A 16465-nucleotide genomic window follows, 5' to 3' on the forward strand; every position below is an offset into this window, starting at 1 on the left:
CTTCACAGTTCCCTGCTGATAGAATTAAGGCTCAGTTAGGGCCGTATTAAATACAAATATATAATAAGGCGATCCATGTGAATGTCTGTCAAATACCAACCATAAACAAACTGCAACGAACAAAAAGAGACAAGTCCTTTCTTCAAATATAATTCATCTTTATCAAATTACACACATCATTTCAAGTGAAAGGCTCGGGAAATGATTTGCATTCCCAAAAAACATTATAATCTTTGTTTCACTTTGGATTTCTGTGAATAGTATTGCATTTATTTCAGAACTAAAGTCAGTTTAGCTTAAAGCTGCATCTTCAGCATTTCAACTCACATTGCAAGGACAGACGCAGCACAGTAGTGTTGTGAAAACAGGAATAATGAGGTGAATAAAGCACACAAAAGAAGGAGGAGCCATGAGATGCAACATATCCTATCTAAAGCTGTGGTTAGGACTCAGGACTGCACCCTGTGATTTTAAGTAAGCTTGTAAACAAAACATTTTTCACAGAAGAAAACAAGTTTCTCATCCTATAAATGAGAAAAAGCATATTTTCTTTACATTTCTATTTATCATTTACATTGTGATTTCATCTGTACCATTGGATTTCGCCAGTGATTACTGATACCGACGACTTGTCATTTTATTTAGTATTCTAGTTCCCCCACCCATGAAAACATGCATATTGCATTTTGGGAAGATGCTGCAGAAGCAGTTTTTTGCTGTGAATTGTCAATGAATACAAATTTTAAAAAACCATGCAATCTGCTGCTCACTGATTCAAAAGTCCACACAGATTTTAAACTGGATCATATATTTTTTAAATCAGGTAAGACCAACTGATAATATGGCTCTTCAAAAAAAACATCTTCTTTTCATCAATGCATACAAAATGTCGCCTAAAGTGATAAGCTGTCACATTAAAACAGGTATTTAGAATATGTGCAGGAGTTCTTCAATTTCCCAATTTTTCACAACATTAAATATAAATCTATTGCCTACACAAATGAAGGTAAGGGTGTATTTGGCTTCTGTTTTTTTGACGTAAAACAATTGGTCGATAGAATTATTTAGACCTATTTTCAACGTGGTTTTACAGCAGGCACATTTTAATAAGGAATGCCAACACTCAGTAGTTTTGATAACTGGTAGTAGAATTTAACAAATGAAGCTCAGCGCAAGTTCAACCAGGAAGACCTCACTCTGCGTCACTCCCCAGCTTAACCAATCACTTCTATTTATTCTCACAAGCCTATCACAGCGCTTCGCTAACCCTTTTAAATCTGCTCTCCCCCCTCTGACAGCTGTCATTTCATGTGACTCTTCTTCATACAGTCTATAGACTCAACCAATAGACTGTATAACGGTATAAACGCAACCCTCCTCCACCCCTTTTTCACCCGGGGGGTTTCATCGGATTGTTTTTCCCCTCCCTCCTGCACAACTGGGCCTAATCGCCAAAACTCCATTACATTCATTTTTGTATTCCTGGCAATAGATATGTATTCTTACATCGAAACCGTCTCTCCTGATTGAACAGTGTTCTCCCTGAAATTTGCTTTAAACTAATTTAAATATAATTTTTGAGATTATTTGTCATGATGAGTCAACTTTCACTGTGTACTTGGAAAGCAGATTAAAACAAAAAAACAGAAGAAGCATCTAACTCTTGTATGGATTTATCCATATATGTATTGCCATCTTTTTTTAAAAACCAAGACAATCATTTTCTTTATAATTTGAACACTGAAAAACCTATGGCATGAAAAGGCTCTCATTATTTCCAATACAGCTGCTGTTCTACATCGAAAACCGAAATTAAGCCCACTTTATAGGACAACAAAAATACCAACAAGCAAATTATCAAACATACAAATTATTTAAACAAAGCTTATTTTCCTCACATGATTGATATATCTTAAAGAATACATTTGAAAAATATATTGCTTTAGTCAAAGGCAAGCATCTACGGAGCCCCTAAAGGGACTTCTTTTTGTGTTTTTTTGAGAAAGTTAGCAGTGCACCAAGGGGGAAGTCGAGCACACAGGAGACAACCATTTCATTGCATACTGTTATGTTCACGTGGGGAAATTACGGTGTATACATTATTTGAGATATATTTCGAACTCAGACTTAATTTTATGGACATTTCGGACAGGGGTGTAGAACTATTTGTTCAAGCACCGGATTGGCAAAACAGGAGAGTCTGTAAACCAGTCTGCTTTGATCTATGTCCATGAGTACCTGCTGCCCGCAGCTGTTTTAAAGTGAAACAAACACTCAGAACACACACGCACAGAGCGGAGCTGAGCAGAGCACAAACAGACTCACATCCCCCCTCTCAAATAATGTATGCACCGTCATTTCCCCACGTAAACATAACAGTCTGCAATGAAATGGTTGTCTCCTCCTGTGTGCTCCACTTCCTCCTTCGCGCAGCGGTAACTTTCTCCAGAAAAAATTTCCCTTTAGGGATTCGTACGCATCTCTTTAAAGTGCAAAAACATTCATTGGTTCAAATCAGCAAATCACTTATTGCATTAAATGATTGGTTCAAAATAATACATCACATCAATTATAATTTAGTGCAACGTAACTGATGTACCGACACATAACATTTGACTAAGTATCAAATAAAACCTCTGATAAGTCGAATGCATTACAAAAGAGACACTTAAGCCAACAGAAAACACACCTCCAGCATGTTCTGTAACACAAAGAGTTTGCATTGATGGCGTTGGAGTTGAGAAACAGAAGAGGAAAGGCTGCCTGGACGTTCACGATTGTACAAATAAAAACAAAAACATCAGTCTACAGTCTCTCCCTCATTGTTTAGCTTCTTTCTTTCCTTTCCTGCCTTAAATCTTTGTTGAAAAATATCCTTCAAATACACATTTCTGAAATACTCAACTGCACAAGATCAAAAAGAGAGACTTTCAGAATGTACACTATGAAAACAATTATTAAATCACTGGGATCTTTCTTATATTGCAATTTTAAAGGTGGGGTAGGTAAGTTTCAGAAACCGGCTTGAGATACACTTTTTGTTATATTCCATGGAATGCTCTTAACATCCCGATAGCAATGAATATCTTAAGTGCTTTGACAAAAGATCCATAAAAAAATGTCATCTGTGGAAGCCGTAATACTGTAATAACTACAACCAATCCGTTTAGCCGGCCCGGCTAAACGGATTGGATTGCCGCCCTGTCTGTCAGCCTTCCTTCTCGTGCACGCACAAATGTATCTCGTGCCCTCATTGGGCGTGCTGTCATTGGGCGTGCATTGCAGCAGTACTTCAATGACTCGCCAGCAACAGGCGGACACTTTCACCATGGCAGAGTTAGGTTCAACATCGTCTACTGTTTGCAAAAGAAAAAATGTAACGGAGCAAATTAAGAACAAAAAGAAAGTGGAAACTAGGAGAAGTCAAACCAGAGTCAATATCGGAGTTGCTTTGGCTGTGTAGTATTGCTAACCTAGATGTGTTTAGCTTTGCCTGATATATAACGTTACTGCAGCCTGCTCTCGCGGAGGAGGTGCTCTGTAAGGAAGTCTGAAGGAAGGGGCGGATTCTTTTTGGCTGTGTACTTTCAAATTTTAGTGCACTCGAGCCGGTTTCTGAAACTTACCTACCCCACCTTTAAAGCATTGGCTACTTATCTGTCATCATCTTCCCCCTGTTGCCTTTGAAAGCAAGGCTCTGTTGAGGATCCTCTTCTGTGTTTTTCTCGGCAGTGGTTCACATTTGTTGCGTATATTCCAGAACAAAAGGGGGTCTGCTTACAAGCAGTGTTTCCACTTTTGAATGCAGCGAAGTGCTCTTATCATTTTATATATTGCACTTAACCTTATTTTGAGCTCATACATTATCAATCACCCATTTTGGCAACTTTGGGACACCTTAGAAATTAAATACTTGTTTGTTTAAGGTTGAATCGTTTCAATGCTAGATATAGATATTAAGAGCAGGTGGAGACTTTGGACCTGACTTCAAAGGAATGTCCTAATAAAAGAGGAATACTCTTTAAAGCAAGCACTTCTCAGGTTCTACGAATAATTTCCTGAGTTCATTTCTCTATAGTGCAAAAATTCACGAGGCAAAAACTATTTTCTTCTGCTTTCACTGACAGATTCATATCAGCAGGGCTTTCTAATAAAGTCCACTCAACCTACTCAACTTTAACTCCTTGAGTAGTCCTGCAGGTTGTGTATGTGTGTGCGTGTGTGTGTCTGTGTGCGAGTATTCAGCATGACTTGTACATGTTTATGTGTGTGACTGTGAAACTGTGTGTGTGTGTGTGTGTGCTATGTCGTGCTCCCATAATGAATGACATAGTAGTCATGGACGTACATCAACACAGCGACAGGCTGGCCAATGATGAGTGAGATCAACACTGCGGCGTTGCCATAGTTTCCGTCAAGAAAACGACCCACAAACCACGCCAGAGGAACCTGGAGAGGTTAAAGGTCAGAGGTCAAAGGGTGTTTCGCCTACAGCAGAGAAGAGAAAAGGTGATAGACGGTTCAGTGTGTCTTACCTGAGCCATCATTCCCATAAAGGCCCACGGTCTGAACATCTTCAGAGGAACGCTCACCAGGTACTGAAGAAGAAAGACAGGAATACAATCAGACACAGACCATCTCTTAAGATGTATTGCAAATTAGTTATTGTGAGAAGGGAACAAATGAAAACTCATATCTCAGATGCAACAGCTTCAGGAATCAAAGTTTTGACACAAAACATAGTTTTAAATTACATATAACAGTTTGAATTTGCACTGCTTAATATAGCGTAAAATATTTGTTGTCATTTGATTCACTTTACTGTCTAAGTTGTTGAACTGACAACTGTACACACAAGGCCATTTCAGGTACAGACATCGAGTAAAAGGATAGATGTCTGGAGGATGAATTAGCAGACACAGGGCATTCAGACGTTATTCAGACCCGCTTATTTCTAATGCCTTATTCTACAATCATTTATTCCCTTAAAGGTTGGGTAGGTAAGTTTGAGAAACCGGCTCGAGATACACTTTTTGTTATATTCCATGGAATGCTCTTAACATCCCGATAGCAATGAATATCTAAAGTGCTTTGACAAAAAAACCATAAAAAATGTCATCTGTGGAAGCCGTAGCGCTGTAAAAAGCACGACCAATCATTTTAGCCAGCCTGGCTAAAATAACTGGATGGCCTACCTGCCTGTCAGCCTTCCATCTGTGCACAAACTTATCTCGTGCCCTCATTGGTCATGTGCGCGCTCGTGTGGGTTGGAGGAGGGGCTCTGTAAGGAAGTGGCAGATTTGTTCCGGCTGTGTATTTTCAAATTCGAGCGCACTCGAGCTGGTTTCTCCAAAATGACCTACCTCACCTTTAACACTCTAATAATTCTGAAAAAGTATTCAAAAGAAATCCCTGAGATATCACAGTGAGTTTAGATTTATGAATTTGATTGATTTTTGCATAGTGGTCTGAATCCTTTCTGGATGATATGTTTGTAGAATGTAGTGGTTAATGTGACAAAGGAAGAGTGATTGCATTTGCTTTACCTCGTGGAAGAAGGCAGACATCAGGAAGACAGCGGTTCGTGCCAGAAACTTGTTGACGCCCTTTCTCAACATTGGCTTATAAAAGTGTCTGTAACACACAAAGACGAAGACAACCAACACATTACACTGACCTTTATCTTTTCAATAAAAAAAAAAACTATAACCTCAAATGAATGCCGGGCAACACCTTGATTTTATTTCATACACACAGCAATAATATTGTGATCAACCATGGTAATAATACTAGTGCAGGTTTGGTGCTCACCTCAGACACCACTTGTAAACTGGGATATTCCAGTTGCTCCAAAAATATGTGACAGTCTCAGAGTTCCTGAAATGAACAAGAATGGTACAGATTGAGAGTTTAACATCAAGACAATTGGGTTTTCTGAACGACTGCTACGTATGTCTTAATAAATACGCGTTTGTTCCTGTGTTATGTGGGGCACATGGTACAGTACCAAATTACTTTTAGGATTAAATGAGACAAGCTCAAAATGATCACAAGGTTTAGGTGTGACTGCATACTGTATGTAATATGTCATTGTGTGTGATTGAATGATCCTTCTGCTCACCACCAGTCTTTGTAGAACTGTCTGTCTCCAAACTGCAGCAGCTCTGCCACAAAGTTCAAACAGGAGTGGAAAAACCAATAGAAGAATATTAACCATATCAAATGGTTAGGGACCTGGGAGAGGAAGAGGGGGGGAGGAGAGGGTCGTGGGAGTAGTTAGGAGAAGTTTGGTATGGTCATATGGTTGGTTGGGTTTTACAGTCCTAATAATCATACAGTATGAGACAGACACAATATGAGACAGCCTCATTTTACACAAGATTAAGTGGTTAAAGTATATTATTTTCATTTTTTAATGATAGATATAAGGTTGTGACAGGACATAGATCAGTTTAGTGTAACTACAGTACATCAAGATACTCACAGCTAACTTTAAGAGGCGCTCGACCATCCTTGAAAAGTCCATTTCCTGTGAGAGACAAACATTTTGTATGATGTCTGATAGTGTATAACATGTAAAGTAAAGTAGTGTGTGTGTGTGTGTGTGTGTGTGTGTGTGTGTGTGTGTGTGTGTGTGTGTGTGTGTGTGTGTGTGTGTGTGTGTGTGTGTGTGTGTGTGTGTGTGTGTGTGTGTGCACACTTACCTGGAATGGTTTCATTGAGTTCTGTATTGTGGGAACCATCCACTGGAAGACACAAAGGAAATGACTTAGCTTGTTTAAGGGATGAAAACTGATCTGATAGGAAAATAATGTAATATTTTCTGAAGGTCTGCATGATTGAAGCAGTGTTAGAATTCAACCCACCTGCTGTATCAACCCCACCAACAGCTGCATGAAGAAAAGCTACAAGAAAGAGTCAAAATGAAAACCTGTTAACATGCATGTCTGTTTCATTGTCCACAATCTAATTTTAAATAAACATACAAAACAAAATGCAAAAAGTGAGTTTGTGTGTGTGTGTGTGTGTGTGTGTGTGTGTGTGTGTGTGTGTGTGTGTGTGTGTGTGTGTGTCTGTGTGTTCCCTCTCACCATTTCAAAAAGTCTTCTCATCAGGAAACTTATGCGTATTCGACGTGAGCGTGGGAAGTTGAGCTGGTAGCAGAGAGTAGGGGCAAAGACAAAGTAGTACATGTCTAAAGACACAAAAGGAACAGAATGTTAATTCATAAATATTTTATTTCATTTACAAAAGGTGACACTAATCTCCATGGGTTACCTCTGTGGGTGAGGTTGCCGGGGTAGGAGACATGACTTTGAACTGCTGAGCCATTGGATTGTGCCACAGATGGACCTGAAAAACACAGACACATCAAAATGAAGACTTTTATTCTCACACACTTATCTCAATCAATGTTTTCCCATCATAAACATTATAAATACACAAGGTTACTCTGTGTGTTTTCGGTTTATCCCTACTCTTACAGTGAGGAGGTAAACTTATTAAGTTGAATCTAAGATAAAAATAGCTTCAAAATGCTAACAAAACGTTGACAGCTATTCAAGAGACACAACTGTCAGTGCATGACGTGCAGATTTTCCTGTCACCACTAGATGGTGGTAGCAGCACAGTAATAAACAATAAAAACAAGATAATCCTGTTGAGTGTACACTGATTACATTACATTACTTACTGATTACATTTTGATTACATTTCTGTAAATGTCTTGTTTTAAACTTTATCCGGCCATTATCTAGCATCTCTAATGGAGCAGCTCTTATGTTCAGTGTACTGTATTTTAGGTATTTTATGTGCGTGCCTCCAGACAATCTTGTTAACATTTCTTGTACGTTCCAATATACTTACATGAGTATGATCGTGTTAGTCTTTTGGCTTTTATTTGTCTGATTTGTCGACACCACCTGTTGGTGTCTTGGTAGGAGTACAGCTTGAGAAACAGAATTGAGTAGGCTCCTAGGGAGAGTATACCGCCCACTGAAACACAAACACGAACAACTCATTCTTAATCAAAATGTCTTATTAACGTCTTAAAATATGATTGTGTATTTACTGTATTAAGTAAGTACCTGGGGTCATGGATGTAAGAGTGAGTACAGTTGCTGCAGGGAAGATCAAAATGGATGTCAGGTTAACAATGTGAAGAATCCCTCCTGTCCTTTGAGAAATGGTACCCTAGGAATGATGAAAGAAAAACAGTCTTACATTATAAAAACATTTGATCTGAAACACAATTTTTTTTACACTGCAACACTAGATCCAATGTGCTTTTAACATATAGAATATGGTCAGAAGTGATTTAGATCAGATATGTTATCTAATCTAAACCAGGAGTGGTTTTCTAATCAGACTGAAGAGCAGGTATAAAGAGGGGAGGGGCTGTGAATGTAGGAATGATGTGTATTGCAGCTCTTTGATGGGCGCCCCCTGAATGATAAATGAAAAATAAACCTACTTTCTCCCAACAGGTCGTCTAAATGTGAAGCAATATGTTCTATAAAATCATTAAAAAAAAGGTTATTTATACACTGGGTTACAAACCAAAACTAATTTGTAAACCCAACCATAACTTACCATAAATGGAAACTAGGAAAATATATGCAAATCATTGTAATTACTCACCACAGCCAGGCGCCTCTCAGTGTACAAGGTTGCTAGGATGAACACATTAGACGCTGAAACACAGAATTGACAAACTCATCTCAAATACCATTTAACACAGACAAATGCACGGAGGAACTGGCGCCTGCTGAGGACAACTATGAGGCTGGTGTCAGCAAATAGACAATGTCTGGAATCAACCTTCTTTGGGTAAATAATCAATAACAGCTATGCTACAAAATCCAAGTGAGGCACTCACAATGCTTTTATATGCCATCATTGAGCATCTGGCTCATTAAATCGGCGATAACATACCGAATCAGATCAGCCATTTGGGACATGGCGAGGCTATTAAGCATGATTTATTTCATTCAACAACAACACTTGGATTTAGGTTCAGGGTATACAGGTTTGCTAACTTCAACTTGAAAATCAACCCTGAGGTCAGAGAAGGACAAATCGCTATGAGGCATTCAAGGTCTGTTGAAAATGTTGACATTGAGGCAGTAACAAAATGTTCCATACCAATGATGAGGCAAGCTGCTGGCCAGCTATAGGGGTCCTTCAAGAAGAGAGACACTACTTGGATAGGATCGACCAAGATACCATACCTACATTAGAGAGAGAACATTTAGAAATGGTCTTATTTAGATAGGAGGCAAACATGTTTTTGTTGGTTTAAGATAGGTGCATTCAGGTAAACGTTTGGTGTGAGAGTGAAAGGAATGAAATTAGTGGTGAAGTGATGGCCATTGGTTCAATTGAATGGGAGTGGGTTGTGACAACACCTAAGACAACATGTAAGTATGTGTGTGTGTGTGTGTGTGTGTGTGTGTGTGTGTGTGTGTGTGTGTGTGTGTGTGTGTGTGTGTGTGTGTGTGTGTGTGTGTGTATACTCACTTAATAATGTTCTCTAAGAATAGGCGTGCATTGCTCAGCACCTGAAAGAGAGGAAGAGCTCAAACGATTAGTCAGCTACTCAATCTGATGTTACATTGTGTTCCATCAACTATAATCGTAAATCAACTATTTTAATCATAGATTAAATGCTAGTTTTTCATCAGAAAATAGCAGAAAATTACGTTCTTAGCCTTGCAAATAATGACATTAAAGAATATCTTTTGGAAGTGGCTCACAAAACATCTTGGACTTTTGACTTTGAACTTTTTTCACTGTTTTCTGACATTCTATAGACCAAAGGATTCTGACCTAATCTAATTGGCAGATTAACGGCTAATGAAAATAATTATTAACGTTTTTTGATTGCATCTAGCATTTGTTTCCCCAAAAGAATTTCTAGCCTTCTCCTAAAAATCTGGTTTATCATTTTATTTTGCCACAGCTCTACTAATGATGAGTCTGTATGGTTCAATGCATTTGTTTGTGCAATTAGGGAGTTTTTAGAGTTTTTGTTCAAAGCAAAAACAGAAAGAGGATTTTCCCACTTACATCTCTGACTTAAGATGGTTAAATAGTCACTGCCCAGAAAACACACAAGAACAAGCTGTTTGCAACAAAAGCAATATAAAGTAACATATTCATATCTACACAATCTGTTCAAACACCTTCATAGATCAGAGCTGTGTTTAGACAAATGTTTCTGCTGCTATCACACCGTGATAACTGTCACACCCTGCTGCTTAACTCCTCCTCTTAAAAACAGTCAAGTAAAAATAGTCAAGGTCCAAGTCCATCTGTTATCTGAGCTTTCTTAGATAAAGCTTACCAACCACAAAGAGCTAAAAGTGCTTATGTATAGCATGTATCCATTAAAAAAAATATTTTGTATGGCCAATGAGTTTAAGGGACAGTGAGGGTGGGACACATGATAAGGTCATGGTGATAATGTGGCATGTTACAACTCAGTACACTGCTCTGCCAAGATCCTGCAGCAATGTGCTTTTGATTGACGTACGTCTTTTGTCCCAAACAGATACCTTTGCCTTAGTAACCTTCAGCATGGACAAGACTTGAACACAATGTAACACACGACTGTTGGGACACTGGTCTGTCCAGAGCATTTATAGAGCATTACAAAATCTGATTTAGCAATAATTCCACTTAAAATGTGTCTTCTCTGTTGTCCCTGTCTGGAGAGAGGTCAGTGTGCGAAGGCAGATACAGAACAACACACCGGGAGGCAACTCAGTGTCTTGCTTAAAGACACTTCAGCAGGGGGGGTGGGAAACTGAACCTACAACAACTAAAAACATTTCTATCGAGCTGTTATCACAGTTTGGAAGTTTGTCCTGGAACCTATTTTCAAAGACGTATTTTTCTTATCTTATTATATTTTAAATCCTAAACACATTTCGTCAGTAATAAAACACCAATGATAAGATGTTCAAATGGATCATTATGACTACATCCATAATCTTTAGAACCATCTGTTTTATATTTCTAAACATTTATGTTAATGTATAAACAAGATTAAGGAGACGATAAAGTTTTGATAAAAATCTGTCTGAATAAAAGCCATCTCTGTGTCCTGTGAATAGTAGAGGGTTAGTTTAAAAATAGAAAGAGCTGCTGGGGGTTGGCTGAACTTTAGCTTGCCATGGAAAACTAACCTGAGATGACTGGGGCCAACAAAGACTGAAACATTTTCCATCAGAGGGCTTCTATTAAACTGTTTCCTTTGACACACAGCGATACAACTTACATGTTCCCCATAAACAGCAGTCTGTATTAATAGTTAAATAAATGTTGTAGAAAGAAACTGGCCAAACTATTTGTTGACAGTAATCTGTTTTAACAACCGTGGTATGCTCAGAAAATCTGCAAATGGGCGCTACATTTAGATTTTCTATGCACTGTCCTAACTGTTAAAGTGCTGTGCATGGGAACAATACAGCATCAATTGTTTGTACCATATCCAGGATGATCGTTTTTATTGTCAAGTATCAAAACGGCATCTTATCCCAAATATCTTCACTGTCTTACTACCTTTTTGTATAATGTTTATGCCTTCTGAACAAGCATGAGCAACATCTTAAAGCACTGTTTGTGTTGGTTTGCTAGAACAGATGTTTAAGCACCAATCTAAATGTGCGTGTCTTGTTAGTGAGGTATTTAAACCTTTAAAAAAGGACAGGTTTATGGCTGTAGACCAAGGACAACACGGATCCTGTATGACATTCTCATATAGCATTACATTCTGACAATGGCTTGTGTAAGAAATGGGAAACATGAGGCCATTTTAGAAAACCAGATTCAAAAGTGCTTCCATGAACATCCAAATGAGGTCACTCTCTTTTCATGGATTTCTCTGTTACCAAATGTAAACATCTGTGACGCTTATACTTTTATACATTTAAAAGCTGTCCTGAAGGCAGCTAATGGATTTATCTTGTTTTATTATTTTGTCTACCGCCTTAAGTTAATGTTGTGAATGAAGTACTTTATTTCTAAACACTTGGTTACAGCATTCAGAGAGTTTAAATGAAGTATAACAAGTACAACACATTAATTAACGCTCTCATCTGCATGTGCCCCTGCAGCTGACATTTTAGGGAATTAGACGAGGGTTCTGGTTATGGAGGACTAAGCTGGTAAATGCACACACCCACAAGTCTCTGTGGTTCCACTTTACACTCTTAAAGTCTAATCCTAGAGGCTTCCTAAAAACAGTCTGAACCGAGCGGAGACAACCGTCTCTTGTGACCACAAAGTAGAGGCCGTGGTCGTCACAGCAATATGGACTTTCATAGATGGAATTAATCCTGTCACAGAAGTGTAAAAATAGACCTGATTTAGAAAAAAAACCTGGAAATACACACAAGTTTAAGGTTTAGATGAGATGCCTTTTTCAATTTCTTTAGGATTATGGCTAACTGGATATTTGTATCCTCCACGTGTATCAGTCTACTGGCGGTGACTGGATGTTCAGAGGGCGCCTTTGGAGACACACACACACTTGAATTTAGCCATTTTGTTCTGAAAAAGATCTTGTTGTCCTGATGTGACCTCGGCCCAGGGGGGCATTTTTGGCTGTGATACGACTGAGATCAGTATTTCAACACAACATTGACTTTAAAAGAATGGTTTCAGCTCCAAGACCCCCAAAGGACGGACTAAAGGTCTCCAGCATGTGTCCCTAACATAGGGTGTGCAACTTGGTTAAAGGTCTCACATTAACTCATATTTAAGTGTTTTGCTTTAAGGTACAAAAGCCACAGCCACAACTAGAGTCTCTGACATACAGTACATGATACAGACCACAGTACATCCTGAAACTGGCCTATTTCCCACTGCATCTTCAACAGCAGCTGCACATCTGTAGCGAATGATGCCATTTTTTACATTTCATTTAGAGTGCTTGTCATGTTTTTGCAAATAGGTATATTTCTGCTTTCAAGTTAATCTTCTCATCATGATTACGATTTGTACTTGCTAAAGATTTGTCATGCACACTGGCTTTTTTTTCGGGGCTATAAATAGGAACGTCCCTGCTAAAAGAATAATCTCTAGGGATCATGTTTTATTTTTGAATTTAAAAACAAGAACCAACTTCATTGGTCAATCAGGAGATACTCTAGATCTAGGAAACATCCATCAGGCTTGTGAGGGATGTTAAAATGTTATTAAAAACAAGGATTTAACATCGAAAGCATATAATACTGATGGACATAGGTCAAATTAGAAATGATACCTAGTTTAACCCTTCATACACTGTATTTGTATGTGTTCAGAGATGCTTCATATTTTTCAGCCTAAAATCATCAGTCATGCAACCATAGAAAGCTCCCTTCACTGTTTTTATATTAACCTTTTTATTAAATGTGTGCTTAACGTGTCTGTCACTTCAATCCTTGTTATTTTCACTGCAGGTATATCAGAACACCCTAAATACATGAACAGCTGACATTAGGTCAACTTTTGCTGAGAGTGAACGCTCAATATACTTTTCAAAGTAAACTCACACTGGTATGAAACTATGAATAATCCACCCACCACCACCAACAATTTTGATTAAGGTTGTAGAAACAAGAAAGTAATGAAAAGAAAGGAAAATGTGAATGCATATCATGTGCTGGATCTACAAATGTAAAGAGATAAAACTGACAACTCAGACAGGTGAGAGTGTGACTGTTTAGTGTGGACTAGTTAGTGCGGACTGGCAATTATTATTCTATTGTTAAAGCAATGACATATATAACCTGTGCCTCAGTTATATGTGCTGCTATGATATACTGTATATGCTTTTGTGTGAGAAAGACTAATAGAAAGAGAGTGACAAATAGAAGGATATGCAACTGGATATTTTTATGATAATGTGAAGAACATCAGCTACAAAAGGCCTCTAACAGTCATTTGGGGCAATGTCAAGACATGAAAGAGACAATTATTGAGTGCATGTCAAAGCATGTTTTCATTTAGAGGTATTTGTTTGGTTCCACAAACATTTCAATTTCAAGAGGTTTAATATTTAGTCATGGTTATTATAATTTTAACTATATATATATAGTACTATTAACATTATATAGTCATTGCTAAAAAGTTGAAAGTACATTTTAAGTCCTGAATGCACACGCAGTTTGACTCACCAGCATGACAACACACCAGTTGAGGATTCCTCTGTAGTTGCTGTAGCCACTGGCTGAGCTTAAGAGAGACTCCTGGAGGACGTGACAGCTACGTGGAAACACAAAGTCAACAGTTTTATTGACAAGGTAGACATTTTTAGGGCTAATCAAGCTCTTTAAATTCCCTTCTGTCTGTTTACCTACACAGGCTCAGGGATGAAATCTTTGGTAACATCCCTCAAGTTGCTCTCATACCTCCATTAATATAAATTCAACTGCATCTTGATTCTTGAATTGAACATTCTATAATAGAAATGAACTTTTATGAAGAAGGAATAATGTTTACATTAAACAGGTTTATACAGTGAACAAAGTTTCTTCCCAAATCAATACATGATTTGGCATGAATTATAAACGTTAACTAATTTGAGAGGACAGTAATGATGGCCCACCTAAAACAGATCTACGTTATAGGTATTTCTTTTCTATATAGAGTTGTATTTTATGTTATCTCTTTACTTTCACATTATGTTTCTTGTTATGCACCAAATCACAAAGACACATTGTTTGTGCGAACCAACTTAGTCCTACAAATGCACCAGGCACTGGCGGAGTTGTGAAAATGTAGGTTAAATGTACTGAACCGATTGTCCAAAGTTCATTGTGAAAACTGAGGCTATTCATCAGGCAAGAATTTTTTACACAACCCCACGTGACTGAGATAACGGAGCAGAAGTGAACGACAAGGCAGAGGCAAACAGGGAGCAAGAAGTAAAGAACAAACAGTAGGAGGGAGAACTTGAAAATAAAGGAAGAGGAGAAACGTCATGTGGAGAAGCAGAGGAGAATATGAGGTCAAGAGACATGAGTGATTTGAGGGAAGGAAGGAACGAAGGAAGAACATTAGCATTTAAAGAGAGGAAAGAGTAGAAGGGTTCCTCAAAGGATTGCAGAAGCACATATGCCTTTGTTGACTCACTGTTACTGTAATACAGGAAAGTATTACTACTAATGTGAATTACAATCAATTCATTTCCATATTATGGCTGCATACCAATGTTTATATCTTACACTGCAAAAGATATTGTTGAACACCAGCCAGTAACTTGGCAGCTTACAACAACAATAACAATGCAATTTATCAAAGGTGAGGACATACTGTATCTGGGTAAAGGTCAGGCTATTGTGTCTTCTATCACAATATCTGTTCTAACAAATGCGTACTACTTTTGACATGTATTTAAACCTAAAGGTAGCCTCTCCATCTTTTATAAAGTCAAAGTGTCATCTCAAGAAGGGCTGCTTAATTTATACCTTTCTTAACATTACAAAAATACACCCGCATAAATACTTGGTTTAATATGAAAATGCATCTAGAGATGCTTCCACTCTTCTAACCTAAACAAATGTACAAGGTGACACATAACTAAACCTTTATTAGCTTGGCTTTATTTAGTTGTATTAACTTTTTGACTGATGTCAGTCAAAAGTTAAACACTTTGTAAACTCAGATTGTTAATGTGCTATACAAATAAAGTTATTGTATTATCATTGTTGGAATGATCCAAGGTTGATATTCCATTGTTTATAAATCTGCTTGTGTCATTTTCTATGCAGCAGTGTATTGTATTAGGCCACTATTTGTATTAGCCTGCCCAAAGTCTACACATGATAATAAACTCATAGCTAACTCTGGCATATTTAGATGGAGGGGGAAAATCAAATTTTTCAAATAATAGCTGTCCATGGACAATGAATAAATGAAAAGGACAATCATAATAAACTGGCAAAAAAAAGGGCAATCAGCAAAAAGGAAATCCAAAATAAACGCAGATTTTATACAAACGATCCACCTTAATGAGTAATGACACATTCGTCATTCAAGTATTAAAAGGTTACCTGAGTCTCTCGTTAAACTCCTCCACCACACTCATTTGTTTTTTGCTCGGACTGTGTGGGGGCTGCTGCCCCGAAACCCCCATCTCTCTGTCAGGCTTCCCGTTACTCGGATGCATGGACACATCGTCGGTTTTGGCTTCAGCGCCGGGGCTCTGTGGAGCTTTCTCCCCGGCATCGTGACTCTTGCTCCCGTTGGCTTGTTTTACCGGTCCGCTGCCGGTGATGGTGGTCCTCCTCCTGCGGGTTACGGGCCCTTTCATCTCGGCTCTCTCGCTCATTTCAGCAGGTCAAATCACGCAGTTTTTACCTGCCGGACATCGCTGCTTCTCTGGCTGTCTCGGGTGTCTCTGTTATCATCCGGAGGGTCACATCCAGAGCGCAGAGCTCAGTCCCAGCAGGTCCGGAGAGTGCCGGTTATGATT

General features: G+C 38.4%; 1 protein-coding gene across 1 annotated transcript; it reads right to left on the minus strand.

Annotated features, from left to right (window-relative positions):
- Positions 1 to 137: 137 nt before the first annotated feature.
- On the minus strand, positions 138 to 16461 carry dgat1a (diacylglycerol O-acyltransferase 1a). The gene is made up of 17 exons (XM_079654242.1): positions 16044 to 16461; positions 14166 to 14253; positions 9520 to 9560; positions 9145 to 9230; positions 8641 to 8693; positions 8088 to 8193; positions 7867 to 7995; positions 7279 to 7353; positions 7092 to 7195; positions 6867 to 6905; positions 6705 to 6746; positions 6485 to 6529; positions 6122 to 6234; positions 5812 to 5877; positions 5547 to 5634; positions 4536 to 4598; positions 138 to 4449 (listed from the first exon to the last, which is right to left on the minus strand). The coding sequence occupies exons 1-17, from the start codon at positions 16319 to 16321 to the stop codon at positions 4303 to 4305; spliced, it is 1563 nt and encodes a 520-aa protein (XP_079510368.1). The 5' UTR covers positions 16322 to 16461; the 3' UTR covers positions 138 to 4302.
- Positions 16462 to 16465: the final 4 nt, after the last annotated feature.

Source organism: Notothenia rossii (assembly GCF_949606895.1).
Source record: "Notothenia rossii genome assembly, chromosome: 10".
In the NCBI taxonomy this organism is placed as follows: domain Eukaryota; kingdom Metazoa; phylum Chordata; class Actinopteri; order Perciformes; family Nototheniidae; genus Notothenia; species Notothenia rossii.

What these genes read in the sequence shown, in the direction of transcription:
- dgat1a (XM_079654242.1), bottom strand. Translation starts at nt 16,321, where the DNA reads ATGAGCGAGAGAGCCGAGATGAAAGGGCCCGTAACCCGCAGGAGGAGG. An exon ending in GAGTTTAACGAGAGACTCAG is followed by an intron (nt 14,254 to 16,043) that starts GTAACCTTTTAA and finishes GTTTCCACGTAG; the next exon opens with CTGTCACGTCCTCCAGGAGT. An exon ending in AGCAGCTTGCCTCATCATTG is followed by an intron (nt 8,694 to 9,144) that starts GTATGGAACATT and finishes TCTGTGTTTCAG; the next exon opens with CGTCTAATGTGTTCATCCTA.